Here is a 23,392-nt window from a genome sequence, read left to right as displayed (position 1 = left end):
GACTCTTGAAGATCTTTGGAGGACAACACTACTCTTTAAGGACTCCTAAAGCTTTTAGAGGATGAAGGCAGAAGACTCTAACGACTGCATTCTTAAGGGTCTGAAATATTGATAATACCTAAAACAGGATCTTTAAAGGCTCTCAGAGATCCCAAAATGCACTCAGACTGGGTAGTTTCAGAGAGAAAATAGAATCTAATTGGGATACCTTTGGGGTTCTTAGATGCTTTTGGAATCATTTTGTAATCCTTAACGACTCTTAAAGGATTTTAGAGGACCATACACGATTGCAAAGGCTTTTAAGGACTCAGGAAAGACCAAAAACGATAAAGTCTACACAGCTCCTGGAGCCTTCTTGAGACTCTTTATGATACTTGGTGGCCAATGGAGGATTTAGAGACTCTAAAGCTGTAGTAGACCCTTGGAGGCCTTTGAAAGTTCTCAGAAGCTGCTGGCAACTCATAAAGGGTCTAAAAGATCTCAAAGATTAGTACATACCTAAAGGCGGGGACTCCAAATTAAATTAAAAGCTTTTAAATCGTCCTATAAGACCCATTCTCATGAGACTATTGAAAACCTCTAGAGATCTATCTAAATGTTTAGTGGTTTTTAAGGGCCCTAAAAGCTTTTATAAGATTTGTCCAGTCTCTTAATGACCCTCAAAGACTCCAAATGCACTTAGGTAAGTCTCTTAAGGGTCTTTTTTTAAGATGTCAAAGGACGCATTTAAAGAGAAGATAGGATCAAAAGTGCCGCAAGAGAGTTTGAGACTTTCGAAAGTTTCTGGAAACCGTTTGAGATTCTTAAGAATTCTAAAAACTCTTAAAACCATTTAATAAGTTATAGAGCCTCTAAAAGGCTAGGCTTTTTTAAAGATTCTTAAAAAGTTAGGTTCTATAAAACCGTGTGACCTTCTTGAGACTCTCTCTTTGAAGGTAATTAAAACTCTTAAACATTTTAAAGGACTCTAAAAGCCTTTAGTAATCCGCAGTGGAGTTTTGGGGGCCTTTGAAAGTTAGGAGAAGCTGCTGGAGGCGCTTAAAGATTCTTACATGCATTTAGAATCGCTTAAAGGTCTCGGAGATTAATAATATCTAAAGACGAGGCTCTTTAAAAGATCTTTAAAGATCTTAAAATGCGCTCAGACTGTTTGCCTTTGAAGAGTACATAGAATCTAAAGAGCTCTAAAATGTGGTGGTCTTGGAAAATTTTGTGCGAAAATTTACATTATATACCTCTTCATAGCGAACGTGAACAAAATTATGTCTGGCGATAACAATCGATAACAAGAAACGTATTGGGGAAAGCAAGTACGATTGCCACGACCTCTTCGGACCTAAAAGCTGCGTTCATTCCGTTTGAACTAAAAATCCCGAAATGCGGGTTTTCTATTGGCTGTGGCTTTTTCTAGCGGACGAGATTCAAATAGCGAGAAAAGTGGGAATCAAAAAAATCAAAATATTTACGTATGCATCAAGTCCTGCCGGAAAAAGGCCAAAAGGTTGGCGTGCTGCTGAAATTCGGTTACTTCCTTCCCAGGAGTTCCTTCATTAGACGTACTCAATCCTCTAAACTGATCTCCCTATGCTATTTGCGCCTCGGTATAGTGAAACAGACTTTCACTAAATCGGTTCCTTGATCCAAATGGGGATCCTTTACAAATGATGCGTTCCCTCACACATGCAAACGATATTTATGACACAAATCGAGTCATCCGCTTGACGGTATGAACCGTCATAGTGACAACTGCCAAATTTTTTTAGTCGAAAATTCGAAGCCAAATTAAATGAGCTAAATTTGCAATGTGGTTCGTCTCGCAAATCCAAAACGCAATGTCCGTCCCGGAACCCGGAGAAGACGCCTTTATGGAGATTGTCAGCAGTATGGTAGATGAGGAAACCGATTCGTCTGGCACGAGAAACGTTCGCCTGAAAGTGCCGGAACCCAAAATGGAAAACTGCTGGTACAGTACCGAATGTCTAGAGCTTCAACCGCCCAAATCTGCGAAAAGGCCTAGTCATTTTGAGACCCTGGTGTCGGTTCCTAAAGAAGAGAAACCCAAGGCGCCGATTCCGGAGAAGGTGGAACCCGTAAGCGTCGATTTAGTAGAGCCGCCTCGGGTGTGCGCGAAAATTTCGTGCACCGCATACAACCTTTCGAAACAAGGAGACGGAGATGGCGTGGGCAAGCTGGAAACGCAGGCGAAATCTTCGATGTCTTTTACCGCGCTGAAATCGTTGCGTGAGACCGCATGCAACGAGTGCGATCCTTCTGAGGTTGAGGATGAAAATTGCGTCAAATGCGACTCACTTCCGAATTTAGAGCCGGTGGGATCTAATAAAACGGACTCTCTTCCAATGAAAGAGAGCAGCTCGAAGATTGTGAAACTTAGCAAGTCGGCGGAGACGGATGAGAGCTCTAGCAAAATGGAAGCTCCGAAAAAACGAGGTAGAAAGCTTGAGAGGAAACCGGAAGCAGTTTGCCTGTACAAGCGGGACAAGGAGGTGGCCGCCAAGAGGAAGAATGGGGCTACGGAAGTGAAACAAGTCAAATCTCAGCCGGCGTCTCTGCCCTTCAAAAGAAGAAATGAGCTTCCGATTCATTTGAGACCTTTATCTCCGGTCCACGGAAAGCACACCTTTACTCCGTTGAAAGTTGCAAAACAATCACCTACCTCCCGCCCCGTGTCCTGCGAGGAGATGAGCTGTAAGGATACTAGCACGTCGACGGACGTGGACGACCTTATGTCGCCCAGGTCGTCCACCTTTCGCACCCGCCCCACTACGCCCAAGATGACGAAAATACCCGTACCGTTCCAGTCGTACTGCGTCGGTTACTCAAAAATCTCTACCGTCGAGCAGAAATTCTCCATCATCACCGGCGGCGACGTAAAACGATCCGAGGAGGCGAACGAGTTCGCCCGACTGCACATGCACATGCTCCGGGACGAGCCGAAGACGAGCGAGGAGCCGTTCGTGAACGAGATATGCGAAAAACGCGTCGTTCGTCCTTCGTCCTCGACCACGGGCGGTAGGTCGATTTCTATTGCGAAGCCGAAGGCGCAGTCGTCGGACATCGTGTCCCGATTCGTGCAGCCTAGTGATCTGGTGAAGCGAATTGAGATGATCAGACGTAAACTGGCCGAGGCAGGATCGGGAAAAACCGACGTTGAACATGGGGTTCCCCAGTCTGCGAAAAATGTCTGTTCGTACTTCAACGTAAGTGCTTTTTAATATTCGATTGTCTTTCATTTTGTAAGACGAAGTCGCTGAAAAGTCGTTTTTCGGCACTCAAAAAGAATAACATAGGCATAGGTCTTTCAAAAAACGACTTATATAGTCAGTTCATCCTCAAAAGTACTGCGACACTGCTGTAGTTCAGTTCCATGATCAGCTAGCGTTCTTTGCATCCATGAGGGCAACCTTTCCACTTAATACTAAGGGATTGATGGGTAGAGGTCACTTTCTCATTGCCTATATCCTTGATTGGGGGGAGGGGCGACCCTCCCTTGTGTAGCAATTTGCAATAAGCAGGAACTAGGGCCTCCTTTTGGCATTTGGTTCAAAGATCTGCAATTAAAAATTAACCAACCACTAGTACTCACGATTTTTTAAATTTTCTAAATACCCATCTACCTGCTACGAGACCTGCTATGTTGTCTGGAACAGGCCCAATAAGCTTAAAGGAAGTTCAAGGTACCTTGAGGTCGGTGAAAGCGGGTTATCGAGAAATAGCTTCAGGGAAATATGATGAGAATTTGAGATAAGTTTGAAATGACTTTGAAATGTTGAGGGGAGCTTAATGGGAAATTCAAAAATACATTAAGAATGAATGTTTCATTTTTCTCTTGATGAAAATGTAACGGTAAATTTAAGAGAAACAATGAATGTTAGGGGAAATTCCATGGGAATATGGGATAACTCTTTAAGAATCTTTGAAAAAAGCCTGGCCTTTAAGAGGCTGTATAACTTAAATGGTTTTAAAAGTTTTTAGAATTCTTAAGAATCTCCAACGGTTTTCAGAAACTTCCGAAAGTCTCAAAGGTCTCCCATGGTCTTCCGGAACCTGTTAATAATTAATTTTTATGATGTGCACAAAATGGGATTCTGGGTGACGTCATTCGCGTATTTTAATACTGAACGTTTATTGGTTGAAAGTTACGAGGCAACCTACCTTCTCTATTAACCTTGGGCGCAAATAGCATAGGGAGATCAGTTTACAGGATTGAGTAAGTCTAATGAAGGAACGCATGGGAAGGAAGTAACCGAATTCCAGCAGCACGCCAGCCTTTTGGCCTTTTTCCGGCAGGACTTGATGCATAAATAAATATTTTGATTTTTTTATGATTCCTACTTTTCTCGCTATTTGAATCTCGCCCGCTAGAAAAATCCACAGCCAATAGAAAACCCGCACTTTGGGATTTTTAGTTCAAACGGAATGAACGCAACTATTAGGTCCGAAGAGGTCGTGGCAACCGCACTTGCTTTCCTCAATACGTTTCCTGTTATCAATTGTTATCGCCAGACATAATTTTGTTCACGTTCGCTATGAAGAGGTATATAATGTAAATTTTCGCACAAAATGTTCCAAGACCACCACATTTTAGAGCTCTTTAGATTCTATGTACTCTTCAAAGGCCAACAGTCTGAGCGCATTTTAAGATCTTTAAAGATCTTTTAAAGAGCCTCGTCTTTAGATATTAATCTCCGAGACCTTTAAGCGACTCTAAATGCATGTAAGAATCTTAAGCGCCTCCAGCAGCTTCTCCTAACTTTCAAAGGCCCCCAAAACTCCACTACGGATTACTAAAAGCTTTTAGAGTCCTTTAAAATCTTTAAGAGTTTTAATTACCTTCAAAGAGAGAGTCTCAAAAAGGTCGCACGGTTTTATAGAACCTAACCTTTTAAGAATCTTTAAAAAAGCCTAGCCTTTTAGAGGCTCTATAAGTTAAATGGTTTTAAAAGTTTTTAGAATTCTTGAGAATCTCCAACGGTTTCCAGAAACTTCAGAAAGTCTCACAGGTCTCCCATGGTCTTCCGGAACCTCTTACAGTACTTTTGATCCTATCTTCTCTTTAAATGCGTCGTTTGAGATGTTAAAAAATCCTTAACAGACTTAGCTAAGTGCTTTTGGAGTCTTTGAGGGTCATCAAGAGCCTGGATAAATCTTATAAAAGCTTCTAGGGCCCTTAAAAACATTTCGATAGATCTCTAGAGGTTTTCAATAGTCTCATGGAGATGTGTCTTATAGGCACTTTAAAAGCCTTTAATTTGATTTTAGTCCCCGCCTTTTAATCTTTGAGATCTTTTAGACCCTGTCTGAGTTGTCAGCAGCTTCTAAGAACTTTCAAACGCCTCCAAGAATCTACAATAGCTTTAGAGTCTTTAAATCCTCCATTGGCCACCAAGTGTCTTAAAGGGTCTCAAGAAAGCTCCAAGGGCTGTGTAGACTTTATTGTCTTTGGTCTTTCCTGAGTCCTTAAAAGTCTTTGCAAACGTGTATGGTCCTCTAAAATCGTTTAAGAGTAGTTAAGGATTGCAAAATGATTCCAAAACCATCTAAGAACCCCAAATGTCTCCAAAAGTAGCTATTCCATAACTTAGATTCTATTTTGTCCGAAATTGCCCAGTCTGAGTGCATTTTGGGATCTCTGAGAGTCTTTAAAGATCCCGTTTTAGGTATTATGAATATTTGAGACCCTTAAGAGTCAAAGTCATCTAAAAGTTTTAGGAGTCCTTAAAAAGAGTTGTGTTGACCTCCAATGATGAGTCCCAATGAGGCTCCATGGGCCTCAAGGTTTAAATACCCTTTAAATTGATTTGATTCATTAAAAGTCTTTGAAAGTCCTTAACGGCCCTTAAAGAGAGAGTTTAGCCTTAGTCTTTAAGAGATTACCATTAAAACGTTTAAAATTTTTTATGGGCTTCAACAACTCTTTAAGAGCCTTTAAGGATCGCAAATGGTTTCCGAAGGTTTTAGAGCCCTTTAACTGTTCTCTTCAAACTCCTCGTTAAATTTCGCTGGGAGCTTTAGTCTCTTTAAGGGTCTTCAACGAATTTTGAAATCTCTATGAGCGTCTTTAAGGGTCTTGTTTTTAGGTACTGTCGATCGTAAGGAAGATCTGTTAGGGGTCTTCGAAAGCCTTTAAGATAAGATTCCACAAGCCTCCAAAAGTCCATTACAGTCTTACAAAAGCTTTAAGAGTGCTTAAGATCCCTTAGAGGTCTCCCCAATCCTACAGTACCCCACCCCCTAAAGTGTTTTAGATTCTTTTAAAAGCCAAACTGAGTGTCCCCAAAGTATTAAATAGCCCTTAGACCATTTACGAACTGAAGGAGCATCTAAGTGTCTTTGAGAGCCTTTAAGAGTCTGAAGCGCAGTTTACAACAGCCTTTAGAAGGCCCCAAGGGTATTAGTTTTCGAAAAGTTGTTTTCAGCCTTTAAAAATCCTCAAGGGCCCCCATGGACCAAAGTTCTTTAAGGCGGGGAAATTTTCCAAAGGTCTCTCAGAGTTTCTCAGAAGTTTGGACCTTTAGATTCTATCTACACTTTCAATGCTGAGCGTAAAAGCTTTCTAGGTCCTTAATGGCTCTTTAAAAACCTGAAGAAAGAAGAAAGAAAATCCCCAGCGTTAGGCACTTGTTGTTTAAGGATCGCATCTCTTGTAAATGATTTTAAAACTTGATTTATAAATCTTTAAGAACCTCTGGAGGTGGTTAAGAGCCTTTAAAAAACCATAATATGCTGTAAGGATATGTAGCGTTAGCACTTTCCCCTACTTTCCTTCTTTGAGTGACATCAATTCCGAGACGCATACCTTTTTCCACCAATAAAATTTATTTTATACACCCATCCATTGCCTTAGCATAGAGTAATTTCCTCATCTTAGGCGACGCAGTAATCTCGACGACTACAAAATAAACAAAACAATACCTGTGATCCAAACAACCACGCAATATCCCACGACTCATTAGCGCCTCAAGCTTTCAAACGTATTTACAAACTCAAAACCGTATTTAAAGGGGAATTTGAGATGAACTTGAGAGGAACCATTAAGTTCCCTCAAAAAATACGCTTCAGCCAATCGTGCGAGTACGGCGGATTCACTACTTACATTACGGTTTTTATCCCTTGTTTTTTCAACGTAAAGAATATATAGAAAATTAAAAATTTCATGAATTCGAAACATCTGACAAATCTGCATACTTATCCCTAATTTAAAACTAAAGAATGGAAGAAATTGAAGGAGGGAAATATGTAAATGGATAAACATTCGAGAGAATCAAAACATTCCAGGACCAGAAAACTCATAATACTTATTGCAAGCGTTTACATGCGATTTATATCACAGATTTACTTCCTTAACCTATGTCAATTATGTATGCAGTACGTCAACCTTGCCAACAATGTGCTTAATATTGTTAGTTGTTTTAGTTCTCATGTTCCTAGAACCCCATTATTTTGGGCACGCTGTCTTCTTACATTTCGCGACAAATCTTCGCCAGTATGCTATCACGCTTATGGTTCTGTCAAGGGGGGAAAACCTGGTCGTGATGGGCTCCTTTTTCTGTGCCCATTTATTCTTCCTCCGTTACCGCGAGTCTTCTCTTTCCGCGACCTGCGATGTTATTTCCTATTTCTATTCTTTTTCGACTTCTCTTTGGCGACCTTTGCACCCTCCATTTTTAGTTCCCGTTATCTCTACCTTTTCTTCATTGTTTGTCTTTTCTTTGCTTTAAGTCTTTTTATTCCTATTTCTTCTTTTTTCCACTTTCGTTTTTTCTTCAACCTTTTTCTCTCCAATATTTTTTATCCCTTTCCGTTATTATTTTATAGAGTATCATATCAAGTACTCTCAACTCAACACTTGCTTCGATTAAAAATCGTATTCCCTTCCTTTTTGTATTCTACCCTAATTTTGCCTCAGAGAATTTCGAAAGCCGACCTGGGGCAGTTACACAGACACACCAAGGCATAACAGCTTCTATTTTAGCAGGTCGTTTTTTACCTTCAGAAAATGCGACGGTGGCTCCCCTTCCACTTTGTACCCCACCCCCTCCCGCCCGCGCGAATGTGGATGATTTCGGACTGCGCTGCTTGATGCGAATGTCTACCCCCCATTGATAGTCGTAAGTCCTGAAACATTTTACGAGAGATGGAAAGAGGAACAAACTATTATCCGAGCATTGAGACTATCCTACAAAATGCTTTCGGCGATTAAAAGAGTCGCATGCCTCATTTATTACGCCCGCGTTTCATCTCTAGCACTAAATCCTAATTTCCGCAACTTCTGGGGGGCGAATTGTATAAGTTATTACAAACGAGTAAACAGACATAATCGATAGCGAAATGGCGCCGGAAAGGGCTGGAGCAGATTCCAAGTTTTTCTCGGTTATACACAGCACACAGACTGCTTCTAGCTTCTCAAAGGTTATGTTAGCCATCGCTCACGTGCTACGTTAGTGCCTTGTAGTGATTTTTGATCGGTTTTCGTCTTCATTATTTACGTCCCCCAATTCCACTATGGTTGTAAGTCAATCATTATCATCAATATTTAAGGTAAGATGCTTAGCGCCATCGTTTGGGGAAATCTCTAGGCTTATCGCAGGTTTCGAATCGCTTTTTGGAGACGGTCAATGCAATTTGAATTCATTTACTCCTAAAATGAGATGCACCTGTCGCGGTAACATTTTAGCATAATAAACGGGATCGCGACATTTTAATCGTCGCTTTTCCGCTCACTGCGCCTATCGCCGGGTTTAAACTGAAATTCTTTCAACTTTATCTTTGACCTTTTAATTACATCTGGTTCTGTCGGTCTTTAATGAAGCGTTGCGACAAATAATTAAGCGAAAAAAAACTTTTGTGATAGTATGCGATTAAATAATAGTAGACAGTGTCGCTATTTTGATAACACGGTGTGGGACGTTTTTCGCACCAGGATTTTGTTCTTTTTTTTGAAAATTTTTGTAGGTTAATGGCATTGGATTTATTAAACAATAATGAAGATGGACCAATGTGTTAGATAGTTTGTGGATTGCTTCATTGTAGTCGAAAATTATCTTTAACCGCAATTTATCTTAATAGAGCGGAAATTTGGACGTTCTTTATTTAAATAATTAATTATCAGGTTTATAATCTAGAGAACGATACTTTATGTGAGAAGCTGCAAAAGATGAGGTACTTGTTATGTTTTCGAAGCAACCCTTGCATTTTCAAATTTTGAGAGAAACTGCCAAAAAAAATGAACAGACTACGCGAATCACCCTGAATTTCCCAAATAAATCAATTATCGATTAATTAAATCCTACCCGATAAATCTTCGTATTCGAGGTCGTATCTCATAACACGTCACATCTTTGACATATTGCCACAAATGACCAACACCACCAAGAACTGTATTAGTACCTTAAAATTACTACAAGAAAAGGACAAGTTCAATTTATCGGAAAAAGAATTAAAACTAACTTGTAGCTCAATTTCCATGAATTGATCAGTACTTACCGAAAGGTCATATAACGTATAACGTTTTTTTTTAATGATTGTTTAATAACCTGCCGCTTTCAAAATAATATACGAGGTCAAGTAAAAAAGTTGTCGGACCTAACTCCATTTTTGTAAATGCACCCTGTATATTGTAATCTAAAAATAGAGCATATTAAATTCTCTTTTTAAAAATGTAACACACTAAGGATGACATTATAAAAAGATGCAAGTGATTAAAAAAATTTAAAAAAGTTCAAGAGTGAACAATTTTTTTGAAATTTTTTTTGTCGTTTTGAGAAATTTTTTTAATTCTTTTCAGTTATATAAAATAAAACTTAATATTCTGTTCTATAGAAATATGCATGGTGTTCCAATGACTTTTTCACCTGACCCTGTATATCTATTTTGAAACAACAGTTTATTCAACAGTCATTTTAAGTCGGCGTCATGCGCTTTTTCTGTATGTCAAACTTAAGAAATTAAAATCAAAATTTGAAAATATTAGCTCGCCTAACAGATAGGTACGAGGGAAAAAAATTGTCAACCTTAGAATCAACCTTGCAAGAGATACAGAAAAATGTTTACCTATTACAAAAGTTTCCTTAAAATCATTGTTGAATAATCTCCTGCTTTCAAAATAAGTATACGGGATTGGGTAAAAAATTATTGGACCTAACTTCATTTTTTTAAATCGAACAAACAAATTTTCTTTAAAAAATTCAAAAAAGAACGACCACGAAAAGATTTAAAAAAATTCCAAAAATCCAGAAGTAATTTGTTTCAATCTTTTCAATTCGAATTTTTTTTAATATCATCTTTGGTGTGGAAGTTACATTTAGTATACTCTTTTTTTTAGATTCACATATACAGGGTTTACAAAATCTCGTATACTTATTTCGGCGGTTGATTATTCAACACCATTATAACGAAACGTTTGTAATAAACATGCTTGTGTGTCTCTTTTAACTAAGAAAATCTAAGGTTTCTTTAAAATGGACAAGGACAATTTTTTATTTCTCCCGTATCTTTTCATTGAATTGTTTAGTAATATTTTTAAAAGATAATTTAATATGCGAATTTATTTATATAAAAATATACAGGGTGTTCCGTTTTTGTGTCACACATACAATGATAAAATCAAAATTTGAAAATAGAGCTCGCCTATGAGATACGGGGGAAAATAAAAAAATTGTTAATTTCAGAATGGCCATTTTCTTATTTAAAAGACATACAGAAATTACAGAAAATAAGTATACGTTGTCGGTTCAATTTGTTATCGCATCCTCGATCGGATCTAACCTCTTTTGCTCACATTTTTTTTCAAAAATACATAATAGGGTTGATTAAAACAGAATTGTAAAATTGAAGAAAAGTTCAAATGATTAAAAGAAATGCAAAACAATTTTTGAATTTTTTAATACCTTTTAGTCTTTGAGTCTTTTTGAGTCAGTAATGATTTTTTTAGTGTTAAATTTTTGATAGAAGATATACCATCCTTTTTAAATATGCACTATCTTTTTTAATTAAAATATGCAGTGTTTCATTTAAAAAAATGACCTCGTATACCGTTCTGGAACTGCAGATTATTCTACAGTCAATATAAACTAACTTTTGTAATAAACATTGTGAGTATATAGGGTCCTTCCGATGTCCAGTTAGTTTAAAACAGATCAAAATATCAAAATTGATAACAACTTCAAATTAGAAACTTAGAATTTTATAATCTAGACTCGTGGGCGTTCCTAAAATTCAAAAGAAATTATTTCACAAATTTTGATTAACACCTGAAATAAATCTTGGGCGCGAAAATAAAAATCTGACATGAAAACTCTATCTGGGTCGCACTTTGGATTCGAATAAACACGCAATTAATCAATTGACAATGACAAAAATTTATTTCGAAACACATGAGACGATTAAAACAAAATCTCTGAATGAAAGAAATGCTTACAATGCTTATTTGGGCATATTACTCCGTACTCAGGCGATCTACAATTAAAATATGAAATTTTAGATTAGTTTTTTTTCTTAGTAATCCACATAATCTTGTCGTAAGAGCTTTGCACACTTAACTTACACATAAGTACCTGAAGCTTCTGAATTTCACTTTGCTTATAACACAATTAGATGACACAGAAAACTGACTTGATGAATAAGATGACAAATTCGGTGGCTATTCGGACGGTAGAAAATTTAGGTCTTGCTGTGCACCACAACTGCCTGTTTTTTCAACTCGACGGAACTTTTTTTCCGAAAAGCACACTTGTTAAACTTCTGACACAACTTTGGTTAACTGCTTCTGCGCCAATTTATTACTACAATGACGAACTGCGTCTTCCTAAAAAAAAAGACTGCCCGAAAATTTAGCATGAAAAAATGTATACGCCCTTCAACTTTTGCGGAACCCGCCTCGTTTTTCCGTTGATTCCAGTATTTAAAGGACCACGACTTCCACTATACCATAACCTCATCCTTAACAAAATTTCAAAAACCTCGCCAATCACCAATAACTTTGATAAAGCCATCTTCGAAACGTCCCCATTTCTAAACAAAATACTGATTGTCCGTAAAACCTGTATCTTTCGCAAGCCTCTTTCATTCCTCCTCCACGTCTCCCAACCTACCCTAGTGCATTCTTCAGGGAGTATTTGAGTCCTTCTATGCAGGTCATTTTTGATACCCTTAGAAGGTCCGTGACACCGCTTAAAGATTGAAATTTGAGACCTTTGAAAGCCCTGAAAGGCTCAAGAAACTTTCGAAAGGTTCGGATTGCACAGCGAGGGAGGAACTACAAGAACTATACAGCGTGGCAGACAAAAGAATATATCAATCTTTCTCTCTTTTGTACATTTTCGGCTAAATTGCCCTAGCTGAACTCGGGGTTACGAGAACGTCCAAAAGGGGTGAAGTCGTGCATTTAGTAATTGGCTCAAGCCATTAGTCATGCAATTTTCCTCATCACGATTTACGCCCGAAACCTTTGACCTGTTTTTCCAAAACCCACCTTCCAATTTACCATTGTCTTGGAGGCGCATGTAAATTGCGTCATTTGGTTCGCACTACAAATGAGAATTGTTTTTAATTGTTTATTAATTCCTTTTACAATCCTGACCTCGGTGCACTTAATTTACGTCTGGAGAATTTCCCACGTGCCGGGAAAACACTTGGCCGTTGCATATAAGCATATCGCACACTTTCCCAAATTATATCAGTTGTGTGTTTGTTATTTGGTGGTACGGTTTTAATCATGGTGAGTCCAAAGTGACTATCTTATCTACACTTGTGTACCTCTTCCCCCAATTAACACACCTTGCGTAATTTGCAATTACACAATTTAATTAAGGCTAAGTAATTGCGTTTTTCTCGTGTCATTAATGAGCCAGTTAGTTTTCACCTGAGGTTCGGCGTTTCGTGCTTGTCATGTTTGCGCTGCCGTTTCCGGTTTCGGTTGATATTTAGTGGCGGTTTTTATTTCCTGCGTATCAGTTTTATTGTCGCTTTCGACCGAGATAGGTCCGAGTGCACTCTCTCGTCGATTAGTGAAATGTGAGTTTGCGGTGGAGAATGGAAGGCGAATTTAAACACACGTCGACGCTGTACGTCGACGTGAAAGAAACCTGTATCAAGGAGAAGAGGTCGGAAAATTTCTCCGCGCCGAGATATTTCAAAATTGGACACACTGTTGCGCCTTCAGACGCTCAGGCAGCTCCGAACGCAAAGGGCGAGGGCAAGACGAAGAAGGTCTCGTGTTTGCCGACGTTCTGCAAGAACGGGGCGAAAAGTGATGATGAATCCGATGAGAGCGCGACGCCCGAAGTTGGGAACACGACGACCGGCTGCGTAGACGTGGTCCTTGCAAAAACGCACATCTCCCAAACTCTTCTTCAGCCGCACGCTCTAGATGGAAGACTTAATTTTACCTTGCCTAACACCAACGAACAGAAGATATTTAAGGTAAACTGATTGGTTTTTTTTTTGGTACATATTTCGGTAACAGTGGGCGAAAGATAGAACCCTGCGGAACACCTTTCTAAGTCAAGTGTTCTATTATTGTAGTCTACTCACTGTAAATTTGATCACTTATAAGATAACCACACCTTCTACCAGAGTAAAAGTGACCCAATATACGGAAAACTTGAAAAGTAAAATGAAAACACCACTAAACAACAATAACATTTTACAATACGCGTATCAACTACAACTCTGTCCTTGTCAGTTCCGGTGTTTCTATTGCACGAATTAATACGGTTTATAAATTCGGAGATACGAGGGAAAATAAAAAAAAAAATGATCAACCTCAGAATGACCCTTGAAAGAGGCACAGAAAATTACTTACCTATTACAAAAGTTTCCTTAAAATGATTGTTTTCAAAATAAGTATACGGAGGCAGGTAAAAAGTTATTGGGCGTTATCTCATTTTCAAAAAATGTTATTTACTTTTTTTGATTGAATGCTTGTCCAACACTGGTATTTCGTTTAGAATAAAAAAATATACAGAAACATTTTGGATAGTGTGAAATTTCAAAGAATCAAGAAATTTTACCAATACAACTTGCATGCAAATTGCTTTAAAAACTTCTTTATTGTAATAGCTATCTAACAAGGTATAAATTTTACAGCAAACCTTTCCCAGTTTCAAAAACTGGTTATTACAAAAAACAAATTATGTAATTATGGCAATTTTATTGCCCTGCTTTCTGAATCGTTAAATGTTTCTTGTACGATTCGTACCTTACTAGATAGCTATTACACAATAAGGAAATAATTTGTACGTAAACTGCATTGATATTCATTTGCAAATAACCTTCAAGAATTTTCACAAAGGATTATTTTTATTTGAAATTTTTACACGATCGAAATGCTTTTGGGCCTATTTAATCCACACGAATGACCATATGGTTGGATAAATATTCTAGCAAAAAGTTACAAAAAATGAAACTACATTCCTTGAAAATTAATATACATTTTTACTTACATTTTTAAGAGAAACGAAAAATCAAAATATATCTCGAAACCTATTACGTTTTGTACTATACATGTTAGGGTTAAATTTACTCGTTATATCTTGTTCTATCAGATCCCCAAAGGAATGTACCCAATTACCAGTAACCCTGTATAAAAAACCAGCATATTAAATTCTCTTTTCAAAAATATAAGTTAAAAAATTTTACATTGATTGGAAACTCAAAAAAGATTTTAAAAAATTCAAAAAATCCAAAGTATTTTTTTTTCAATCTTTAACCTTTTTGAATATTTTTTTAATTTTTTTTTAATCATTTGAATTTTTGTAATATCCTTGGTGTGTAATATTTTTGAAAAGAGAATATGTTAGATTAAAATTACAAAAATGAGGTTAGTTCCGACTACTTTTCTCCCTGATCTCGTATACTTATTTTGAAAGCAGAAGATTATTCAACAATCATTTTAAAGAAATTTTTGTAATACTCATTTTTCTGTATCTTCTAAGAAAATATAGGGTAATTCTAAAATTGACATTTTTTTTTATTTTCCCTTGCATCTTTTAAGCGAGCGAATATTTTGAAATCTTTATATATTTCCGAGACATTGAAATTTTTCAAACGAGTTTGGTCATTCAAAAATGTCTGTAGAAAATGTACAGGAAATTTTGTATGAAGTGTTGGTGAATCGGGAATGTGTAGGAAATTTTTCTCGCTCGACTCATAATTTTCAAACGCCGTTACTGACGACTTGTGCATCAATGACTAATAGTTTTAAGTGTCATTAACTGGTGACCACTAATTAGCTTCTAACTGTATTTAAATGACAATTAAGTTGCATGGTGTCCTTTCTTTAATCATTTGCTACTTTCTCGACCCACAGTAAGTAGTGCGATTTATTTTGAAATAACCACCTTTGGAGGAATAATTGACCGTGAAATAAATCTATGTTGAAGGTAATAATTACGAATATTTAGCCATTTTAAAAACAGGCATGTCAAAATTTGACTTTTTTGAAACAAAAGTATCTCGGAGGTGTACGACAGTACGAGTGTGATAATTTCTTAAAACAAAATAATTTTATTTTTATTTACTTGGGAATCCACTTACTTTTTTTTAAAAAATACCTCTGAGATATTCTTCAATTCTGTATTCATAAGTGTCTTATTAGATATTTTAATTGTTGCATAACGATCAGTTCTATAAAAAACGTAATATAACCGTCTTATGCTCCTTTTTGGTAAAAAATGATCTAGCTTAAGGGATATGGGAAAAAATGTCAATTTCAAAATGACGCTATATTTTTTTTAGTTTAAAATACACAAAAAAGATTTTGAATTTTGCTAATTTTTCTAAAATCTTTTTTTAAATTTCTTTGAATCAATGTTGAATTTTTTAGTGTTATATTTTTGAGAAGAGAACCTAATATGCTATCTTTTTAGATTAAAATATAAAGGGCGTTCTATTTAACAAAATAAAATTAGGTACGATAACCTCAGAAATACCCTTGAAAGGGGTACGGGCATGTTTACCTTATATGAAACTTCCTTAAAATCATTGTTGAATGAACTGCTGTTTTCAAAATGTTTTTGTACGGGGTCAGATAATAAAGTTATTTAATTTTTTTAAATGGAACACCCTGTATATTTTTATATAAAAATCCAGCATATTAAATTCTTTTTTCAAAAATATAACACTCAAAACTTCAACATTCATACAAAACCTATTTTAAAGAATCCAAAAGTCGTTTTGGAATTTTTTGTATTTTTTGAATAACTTGAGCCCTTTTTTAAGTATTTAAAATATTTTTTGAATCACTTGAATCTGTTTTTAATATCATCCTTGGTGTGATTTATTCTTTAAATTAAAATATACAGAGCGTGTCATTTATAATTCATTTATGTACGACAACTTTTTTACCTGAGTTCGTATACTTATTTTGAAAGCGGCAAATGATTCAATAATTATTATAAAAGAACTTTTATAATACGCATCTTCTTTTTTAAGTAAGAGAATTAGGGTCATCCTGAAATTTGCCGTTTTTTTAATTTTTGAATTTACCATTTTATATTTTTGATATCCTTAACAAATTATACGAAGGTACCCTAGAAAATGGGGCGCCCTGTAAATTACTAAATATCTTAGATTTTGAAAGCCGCCTTCTGTTTTCAAAAAATCTGACCCTGAATCTAACGTATATAAATTTAGAAATATATTTGCAATATCCCAGAAATGAATTTTCATTAGAACTTCTCCGAGATTGGTTTTTGTAACTCGTCCACGCATAATTTGAGATAGCTCGCTTTTATCTGCATTTTCCCATTATTCACCAACGTCGAGTATACTATCACGCTCTTCCGCTACGATTAAGACATAATCCAACACTAATTTGCTACGGTATCCGGTTAATTAAGCGTACGGCATCCAACTTATCAGAGTGGAATTGTGCGAGGGCGTCGGAGGTGCGCGATTGCTGATGTTGAATTTTATTTAAACATTTTAGTAAGACTGGGTGTATAGATAGTATAGGATTATAGATTATCCGGGGCGGAGGTGGATGGTATGGAGGACCAAAGCAACAATTTTTTCCAAAACGTTTCGTTTGGTACCTACGCTCTCAACAGTTTTACGTCTTCTTCTTTACTTTTTCTCATAAACTATAACACATAGAAGGGAATTATCTAGGTCTGTGTTTTATCTCGACACCCTGTATAATACTTTGAAAAATGAAGTCGATTTTTTCCGAATTCTCGAAAGTTTTACTAGATGACCGCCAACCTATTTGTTTGTTCCAGCGCCTTTTATCAATAGATCAAGGTCTTGGAGCAACATTATAGCGTGCAGTATTTGATACCAAGCTATTTTTGCATGATTGGCTCTTGAGGACTACCAAAATCTTTAAAAGATTCCAAGGAACTCAAAATCAACGGAGGCCCTGAAAAACCACCCGAGCAGAATGGCTTTAAAGCTTCCAACTTTCTCTTCTAAAAGACTCAAAGTTGTACCAAGGCTCTGAAAGGCTGTTGAAGTCCTTAAAGACTATTTACGTACGTAAAAGACGCATGAAGGCCGTTATAAACTCTTGGAGACGCTGAAAAACCTATTAATTTTGAAGAATTACAGAGCCTGATAGTACATCTTAAAATTTGAGTCCTGACGGCCAGTTGCACAAAAAAATAATCCAGGATTATTGTTTAATCCGGTATTAAGACATTTGATTGGCTTTATATTGCAGTAGGCAGCCAATCAAATGTCATAATTCTTGTTTAGACTCAGATTTGGCAAATAATGTAGGATTTTGATTATAATGCAACCGGCCTTCAAGGCCTTTAAATGCTTTAATACAATGTAGAAGGCCCATTAGGCTTGAAAAATTTAAAAATTGAGGCTCTTCAACAATATTAAAGGCTCTTATGGCCATGTTCACCGACAAATTTAAAAATTTGTCCATGCACTTCGAGACCTTATCTTTAAAAGCCTCTTAAGTACCATTTATTACATTTATTGGCGATTTAAAGACTTAATTGAGAACGAGATTGAGAATATCTCGAAAATGTAGGAGGAAGGTACCTACAAAGGGAAAATGCAATATTTCGGAGAATTTATTCAAGGGGTTGATTCTTCTTGCAGCGGAAATTTTGAATGTATGCCAGGCAGCCTTTAAATTTTTATGTTTAAAGAGCCCCCTCCCCATTAATCATCTACCAAGAAATTATACATGGATAAATATAGCATGCTACTACCTTATAACCCGATAATGTACGAAGTTTTTTCGGTAAAAAAATGCGCTTTATCTGCACAAGAGTTTCTTACTAAATCCGTTCGTTTCTTCCTAAATCCGTTCGTTTCTTCCATCCCCTTTTGTTAGAACCTGATGTTGTCTTAAAAACACCCTGGTCTTTATGCTAAGATCTCGAGCCATCACACAGACAGTCGGACGGAATGCATACAAGTATTAATTATGATAGTTTTTCTGACATTTCAACCATAGTCTCTGTAACCATACAATTTTCAAAATTCTCACCCTAAGCACTTGAAACTTGAAACTTTGATTACAAAATTATATTTTTAATCAATACGGGAACATCGGAGCGCACTCCGAAAATAATTATGGTTTCTTTGAAATTGGACATCTCTCGCGATCTCTGAAACGTTTCCAAACCGTGAAAGAAACCAACGTTCAAATTCCTGCCTTCGTCCTAAACAGGCGAGGCGGCGCAGCCGCAGCAACCACAGCAAGGTTTCAAGGTTACTTACTAATAATCAGCCATCATTACTATTAACATACACGAATGCTTGATCATCTCATACCTTCATTTTCTTCTTCGCCATTTACCTGCGTCTTGCTTTCGTGTAACATTTTTTTATTTTTTCCAGTTAGGTGAAAGCGGATCAGGAATACGGGCCCGTGGCGCCGTGCAGGATTTCTACGAGTTACGCGACTACCACGTCGATAACGGAACGCTGTTCGAGGATCCCGAATTTCCGGCCGACAGTTCCTCGTTAACGCACAACGGCCGCACGGATCGCCACTACGAGTGGCTGAGACCCGGCGAGATCGTCGACGATCCTCAGCTCTTCGTTGAGGGATATTCGCGTTTCGACGTGCAGCAGGGCGAACTCGGCGATTGTTGGCTGCTGGCGGCCGTCGCCAACCTGACCCTGTACAGGAGGCTGTTCTTCCAAATAGTGCCGGATGATCAGGGTTTTGATGAGAAGTACGCCGGCATCTTCCATTTTCGGTAAGCTAAGTGATGGTAATCCACGGTAAAAAGAACTAGTTTTCTGCTTACACCGAATCGTTCACAGTTCACACCCAATATCTTTAAGCTTTCCAGTTCAGAATTCGCCACACTTACTTTTGATTCGGCCCCCGTACACTCAATTTAGGATATAGGTATTGCATAGTGTAAACATATTTTAGTTAATTCTTAAAAATAGTGGAAAATCTTCACACGTGGTATCATAGTAACCAACGAACTACCTAGTCATAAAGATTTGAAGTCACTCCCTAAATAAGCACCTATAACGACATTCACCAAATTGACTCACATTTTTAATATAATTGTGCAGATTTTGGCAGTACGGGAGATGGATAGACGTAGTTATTGACGACAGGTTGCCCACATACAGAGGACAACTTGTCTATCTCCACTCAAATGAGGAGAACGAGTTCTGGAGTGCCTTGTTAGAGAAAGCCTATGCAAAGTAATGTATACATTGTCTATAAATTCCAATCTAACTGTTTTCGTTTAGACTTCACGGTTCGTACGAGGCGCTGAAGGGCGGTTCCACTTGCGAGGCGATGGAAGATTTTACGGGTGGTGTAACCGAAATGTACGAAATGAAATCTAGTCCACCGAATTTATTTAAAATAATATTGAAGGCGTACGAAAGGGGCTCCCTAATGGGCTGCTCTCTTGAGGTGGGTTTTAATTAATTAAGTTCTCGCCTATATTTTTTTATTTTTTGTGACACGAATATAATATTATTTATTATACCTGAATCATAATAATGTGTGCGAAGTCGGCCAGCACTTTATTCGATTTGGATTTTGCACCTACCAACTTTTCTTCTGCTTTTGCAAAAAGCCATAGAATGGACGGTGTATTATCTTTTTCAACCGTGATTTTTATAATCAAACGTCAAGTGACATTGATCAATAATGGAGTTACGAATAAACGGCCTACTTAATTAGACCTGTATTCTAGTCAATGTGATTTTATTTTATTTCCCTTATTTTTAAGTTACATTGCAGGTAGGTATAATAAAGAATACCATAAGAAACACCTGTATAATTGGTCCATAAAGCACTTGCAACGTTTAAAGACACTCCGTTACGCGTCGTGTCATTAAGCACTTAATATAACGGGCGATCAAGAATGAGTGACTGTCGAGTCGCCTTTGAAAGTTCAAGTTAAGTAGGATTTCCCATGTAAACAAAAATTCCAAAAGTGATTAGACGGTCACTCATTTTTGATCGCTATGTACTATTATTATTTTATAATTGCAGCCCGACCCGCACGTTTTAGAGGCGGAAACCCCCGAGGGGCTAATTCGCGGCCACGCTTACAGCATCACAAGGGTGAAATACGTGGATATTCGTACGCCGAATACAGTAGGAAAAATCCCACTTTTAAGATTGAGGAATCCGTGGGGTAACGAGATCGAATGGAACGGACCGTGGAGCGATCAGTAAGTGGCGCGGCTTAAGGCCGGCGAGAATGACCCAATTTTTTTCCATTGCAGATCGCCGGAGTGGCGCTTCATTCCCGACTACGAGAAGACGAATTTGGGCCTTACGGTCGATCACGACGGCGAATTTTGGATGTCGCTGAAAGATTTTCAAAATCGCTTCGACCGGGTCGAGATCTGTAATTTGACGCCCGATTCGTTGACCGAGGAGGAGATCAGTCGGGGGAACATGAAGCAGTGGGAGATGTCCGTGTTTGAAGGGGAGTGGGTGCGGGGCGTCAGTTCGGGTGGTTGCAGAAACTTTCTAGGTGAGACTTTTATTATTACCTACTTTTTATAGTCAGTTGGAATTTGGCTTCGCAGCAAAAAAAAAGTAAAATAAAAATTACCCTAAAGAAAATCTTTGGGCACATTTTCCAAAATATTCCAATAAAAAAATGAACGAATTTTTAAAAACCCAATAAAATTAACGTTTTTTAAGGTTCCTACCAACACCTACCACATTTCCGCGTTAAAGACGGTGGTGAAATCCAAAAATTCACGAATTTTTAAAGACCCAATAAAAATTAAGTTTTTTGTTTTAATAAATAAATCAAAATTATTAACTTACTACCTTTCCACGTAGAAGACGGTATTAAAAAATTTTTATTTTTTAAATTCAAAAATCCACGTTTTTTTAAAAACCCAATTATATTAGTTTTTTTTTTTAATTTCAATAAATAAGTAAGTATTTGTCTCTACCAATATCAACAGATTTCCATCTTTCTGAGTTAAGGACGGTGTTAAAAAATCTTTATTTTTAAATTCAAAAATCAATGAATTTTTAAAAACCCAATAAAATTACGTTTTTTTATGTTAATAAACTAATAAAAATTTATCGCTACCAAAACAGGAGGATTATCACCGTTCCGCGATAAAGACGGTGTTTTTAAGAGCTTTTCTTTTAGACCTTTTAAGAATCGTTGAAAGGCTCCGCGTCCAAAAACCCTTAACATGAGACCTACCTTGGACGGTTTTTGAGAACTTTCGTGGAGGTTGTGAAAGTTTTCGAGTGTCTTTTTGAGGTTTCAAGGTTTTTAATGTGCTTTTCGACACTTTTAGAGTCGTTGAAAGTCTTTACGCGTCTTCAAAGACCCTCAATGCGCCTCAGGAGTGTTTAGAAGACCTGCCTTGAAGGGTTTTTAAGAGCTCTCTGGAGACTTCAAAGTTTTTCAAAAATCTTCACGAGACTTTAAGTGTCTTTTTGAAGTTTTAGGGTTTTTAGGGGAATTTGTGATAAAAATTTTCCTTATGCGATGATTGTGGCCACCTGTCTGCCCGTCTGTTCCTAGTCTAATTCGAGAACGAACAGAGGCAGCGATGTTAAATCTCAGTTTTTTATTGATTTTGTAAGAAAAGAGTTCCTAAATATGGACAAACTTCAACATTGAAATTTTTTCCATGATTCTGCTAGAAAAAAATCGTAAAGTGACTTACAATTTCTCAGTTTGAGAGATTCTGTGGCCTCGATCAACTTTCGAAAATTCCAAAGAATGAACTACACAAATTTTCATTAAAACCTGACAATTCTTGGATACGAAAAGAAAATCAGACATGAAAAACTCTATTCGCAGAATGGGTTCGTATAAACACACAATATTGATTGATCGAGAATGACAACAATTTATTCCGAGAGACATTAATTAAAACAACATTCCTGAAAGAAAGAAAAGCTTACAAAGCTTGTTGGGACATTTTACCACGCAAGGAGGCGGTCGACAAATAAAATAATAAATCTTATAATTAGTTAGGTTTTTTAAAATTAAGCTTTGAGGACACGCGCTCTTGTTCACACTCCGCAGGTTTTTTTTAATACGGATATTTCTGTAAGGCGAAGGGAATGGGAAGGGAAGATATCGAGGGAAAAGATACCAAGGCCTAATACGAACATATTTGCAGAGTGGTGTACAGGTGCAATTTTTTATTGTAATTTTCGGACTCCGAGTCCCCGGAGAGCGTTACAGGATAAGGAGTTCCTGTACAAAAATCAACAACTCCCAGCCTCTGTACGAGGACATTGTGTGTGCGGTCCCTGGTTCAAAACGGGGTTCGGGAATGTATAATTGGTCGGGTTTGTCTGGTCAGCCTTCACCCCGCCCACTTAAAAATGAACGCAAGAAGTAGACAATACGACTCAAAGAGCCATTAGAGGCTTTTAAAACAGCCTTAAAAATGTCTAAGCACCTTTTAAGGGTTGTAATCAGTTCACAAGAGCCTCAAAGGGCTCAGGATATAGACGTTTTTTAAGCGAACATATCCTCATCCCTTTTTAACACCACAGAATTTTCTAAAGGCATCATAGTTATTTATAACAGACTTTTAGTGTAGAGCTTTAGTAGGCCGATTGGACTCAAGAAAATGTCCATTTTTTGACGCAATTATTGATGAATTTACAATTTCCCAGATAACATTTAATATTTCTGTAATATACCAGGAATATTCAAAAAGGTGATATACCATGTTTTATGTATTGCTCAATGTATAAGTTTAAGTAATGTAAATAATATCGAAAGACGATTGGTGCTAAAACATATTTTTTATAGAGAGAAAAAAGAAAAAAACGAAAAAAAGAGAAAAAATATGTTTTAGCAACAATCGTCTTTCGATATTATTTACTGTATACAGGGTGATTCCTATAGTACCTGCCACCGTTTGGGAGCGTATAGGGGGTGCCTAGGGGAGTATTTTGATATAGGACACTTGAGGTCGGAAA

The 23,392-nt window shown here is 37.2% G+C and overlaps 2 protein-coding genes across 7 annotated transcripts in view; one reads left to right on the top strand and one right to left on the bottom strand.

The window, feature by feature from the left end:
* The window catches only part of LOC116161281 (synaptotagmin-7), a 650,310-nt gene that overhangs the window by 192,998 nt on the left and 433,920 nt on the right, over nucleotides 1-23,392 (bottom strand). The gene's annotated exons all lie outside the window — the stretch shown is intronic.
* LOC116161270 (calpain-A-like) overlaps nucleotides 1-23,392 on the top strand; it is a 48,596-nt gene that overhangs the window by 19,119 nt on the left and 6,085 nt on the right. For 2 of the 5 annotated variants that reach the window (XM_031474578.1, XM_031474577.1), the window contains 5 exons: nucleotides 18,823-19,187; nucleotides 19,519-19,653; nucleotides 19,702-19,870; nucleotides 20,459-20,640; nucleotides 20,695-20,948. In XM_031474578.1, the coding sequence (XP_031330438.1) occupies nucleotides 18,823-19,187; nucleotides 19,519-19,653; nucleotides 19,702-19,870; nucleotides 20,459-20,640; nucleotides 20,695-20,948 (1,105 nt within the window). Of the gene's footprint in view, nucleotides 1-1,716; nucleotides 3,219-12,709; nucleotides 13,441-18,822; nucleotides 19,188-19,518; nucleotides 19,654-19,701; nucleotides 19,871-20,458; nucleotides 20,641-20,694; nucleotides 20,949-23,392 lie in introns of those variants that run through there. The other 3 variants (XM_031474574.1, XM_031474575.1, XM_031474576.1) reach the window with 3 other exon arrangements.

This window comes from Photinus pyralis, unplaced genomic scaffold, assembly GCF_008802855.1.
Source record: "Photinus pyralis isolate 1611_PpyrPB1 unplaced genomic scaffold, Ppyr1.3 Ppyr1.4_LG10, whole genome shotgun sequence".
Taxonomy (NCBI): Eukaryota; Metazoa; Arthropoda; class Insecta; order Coleoptera; family Lampyridae; genus Photinus; species Photinus pyralis.
This window is presented reverse-complemented; position numbering and strand designations above follow the sequence as displayed.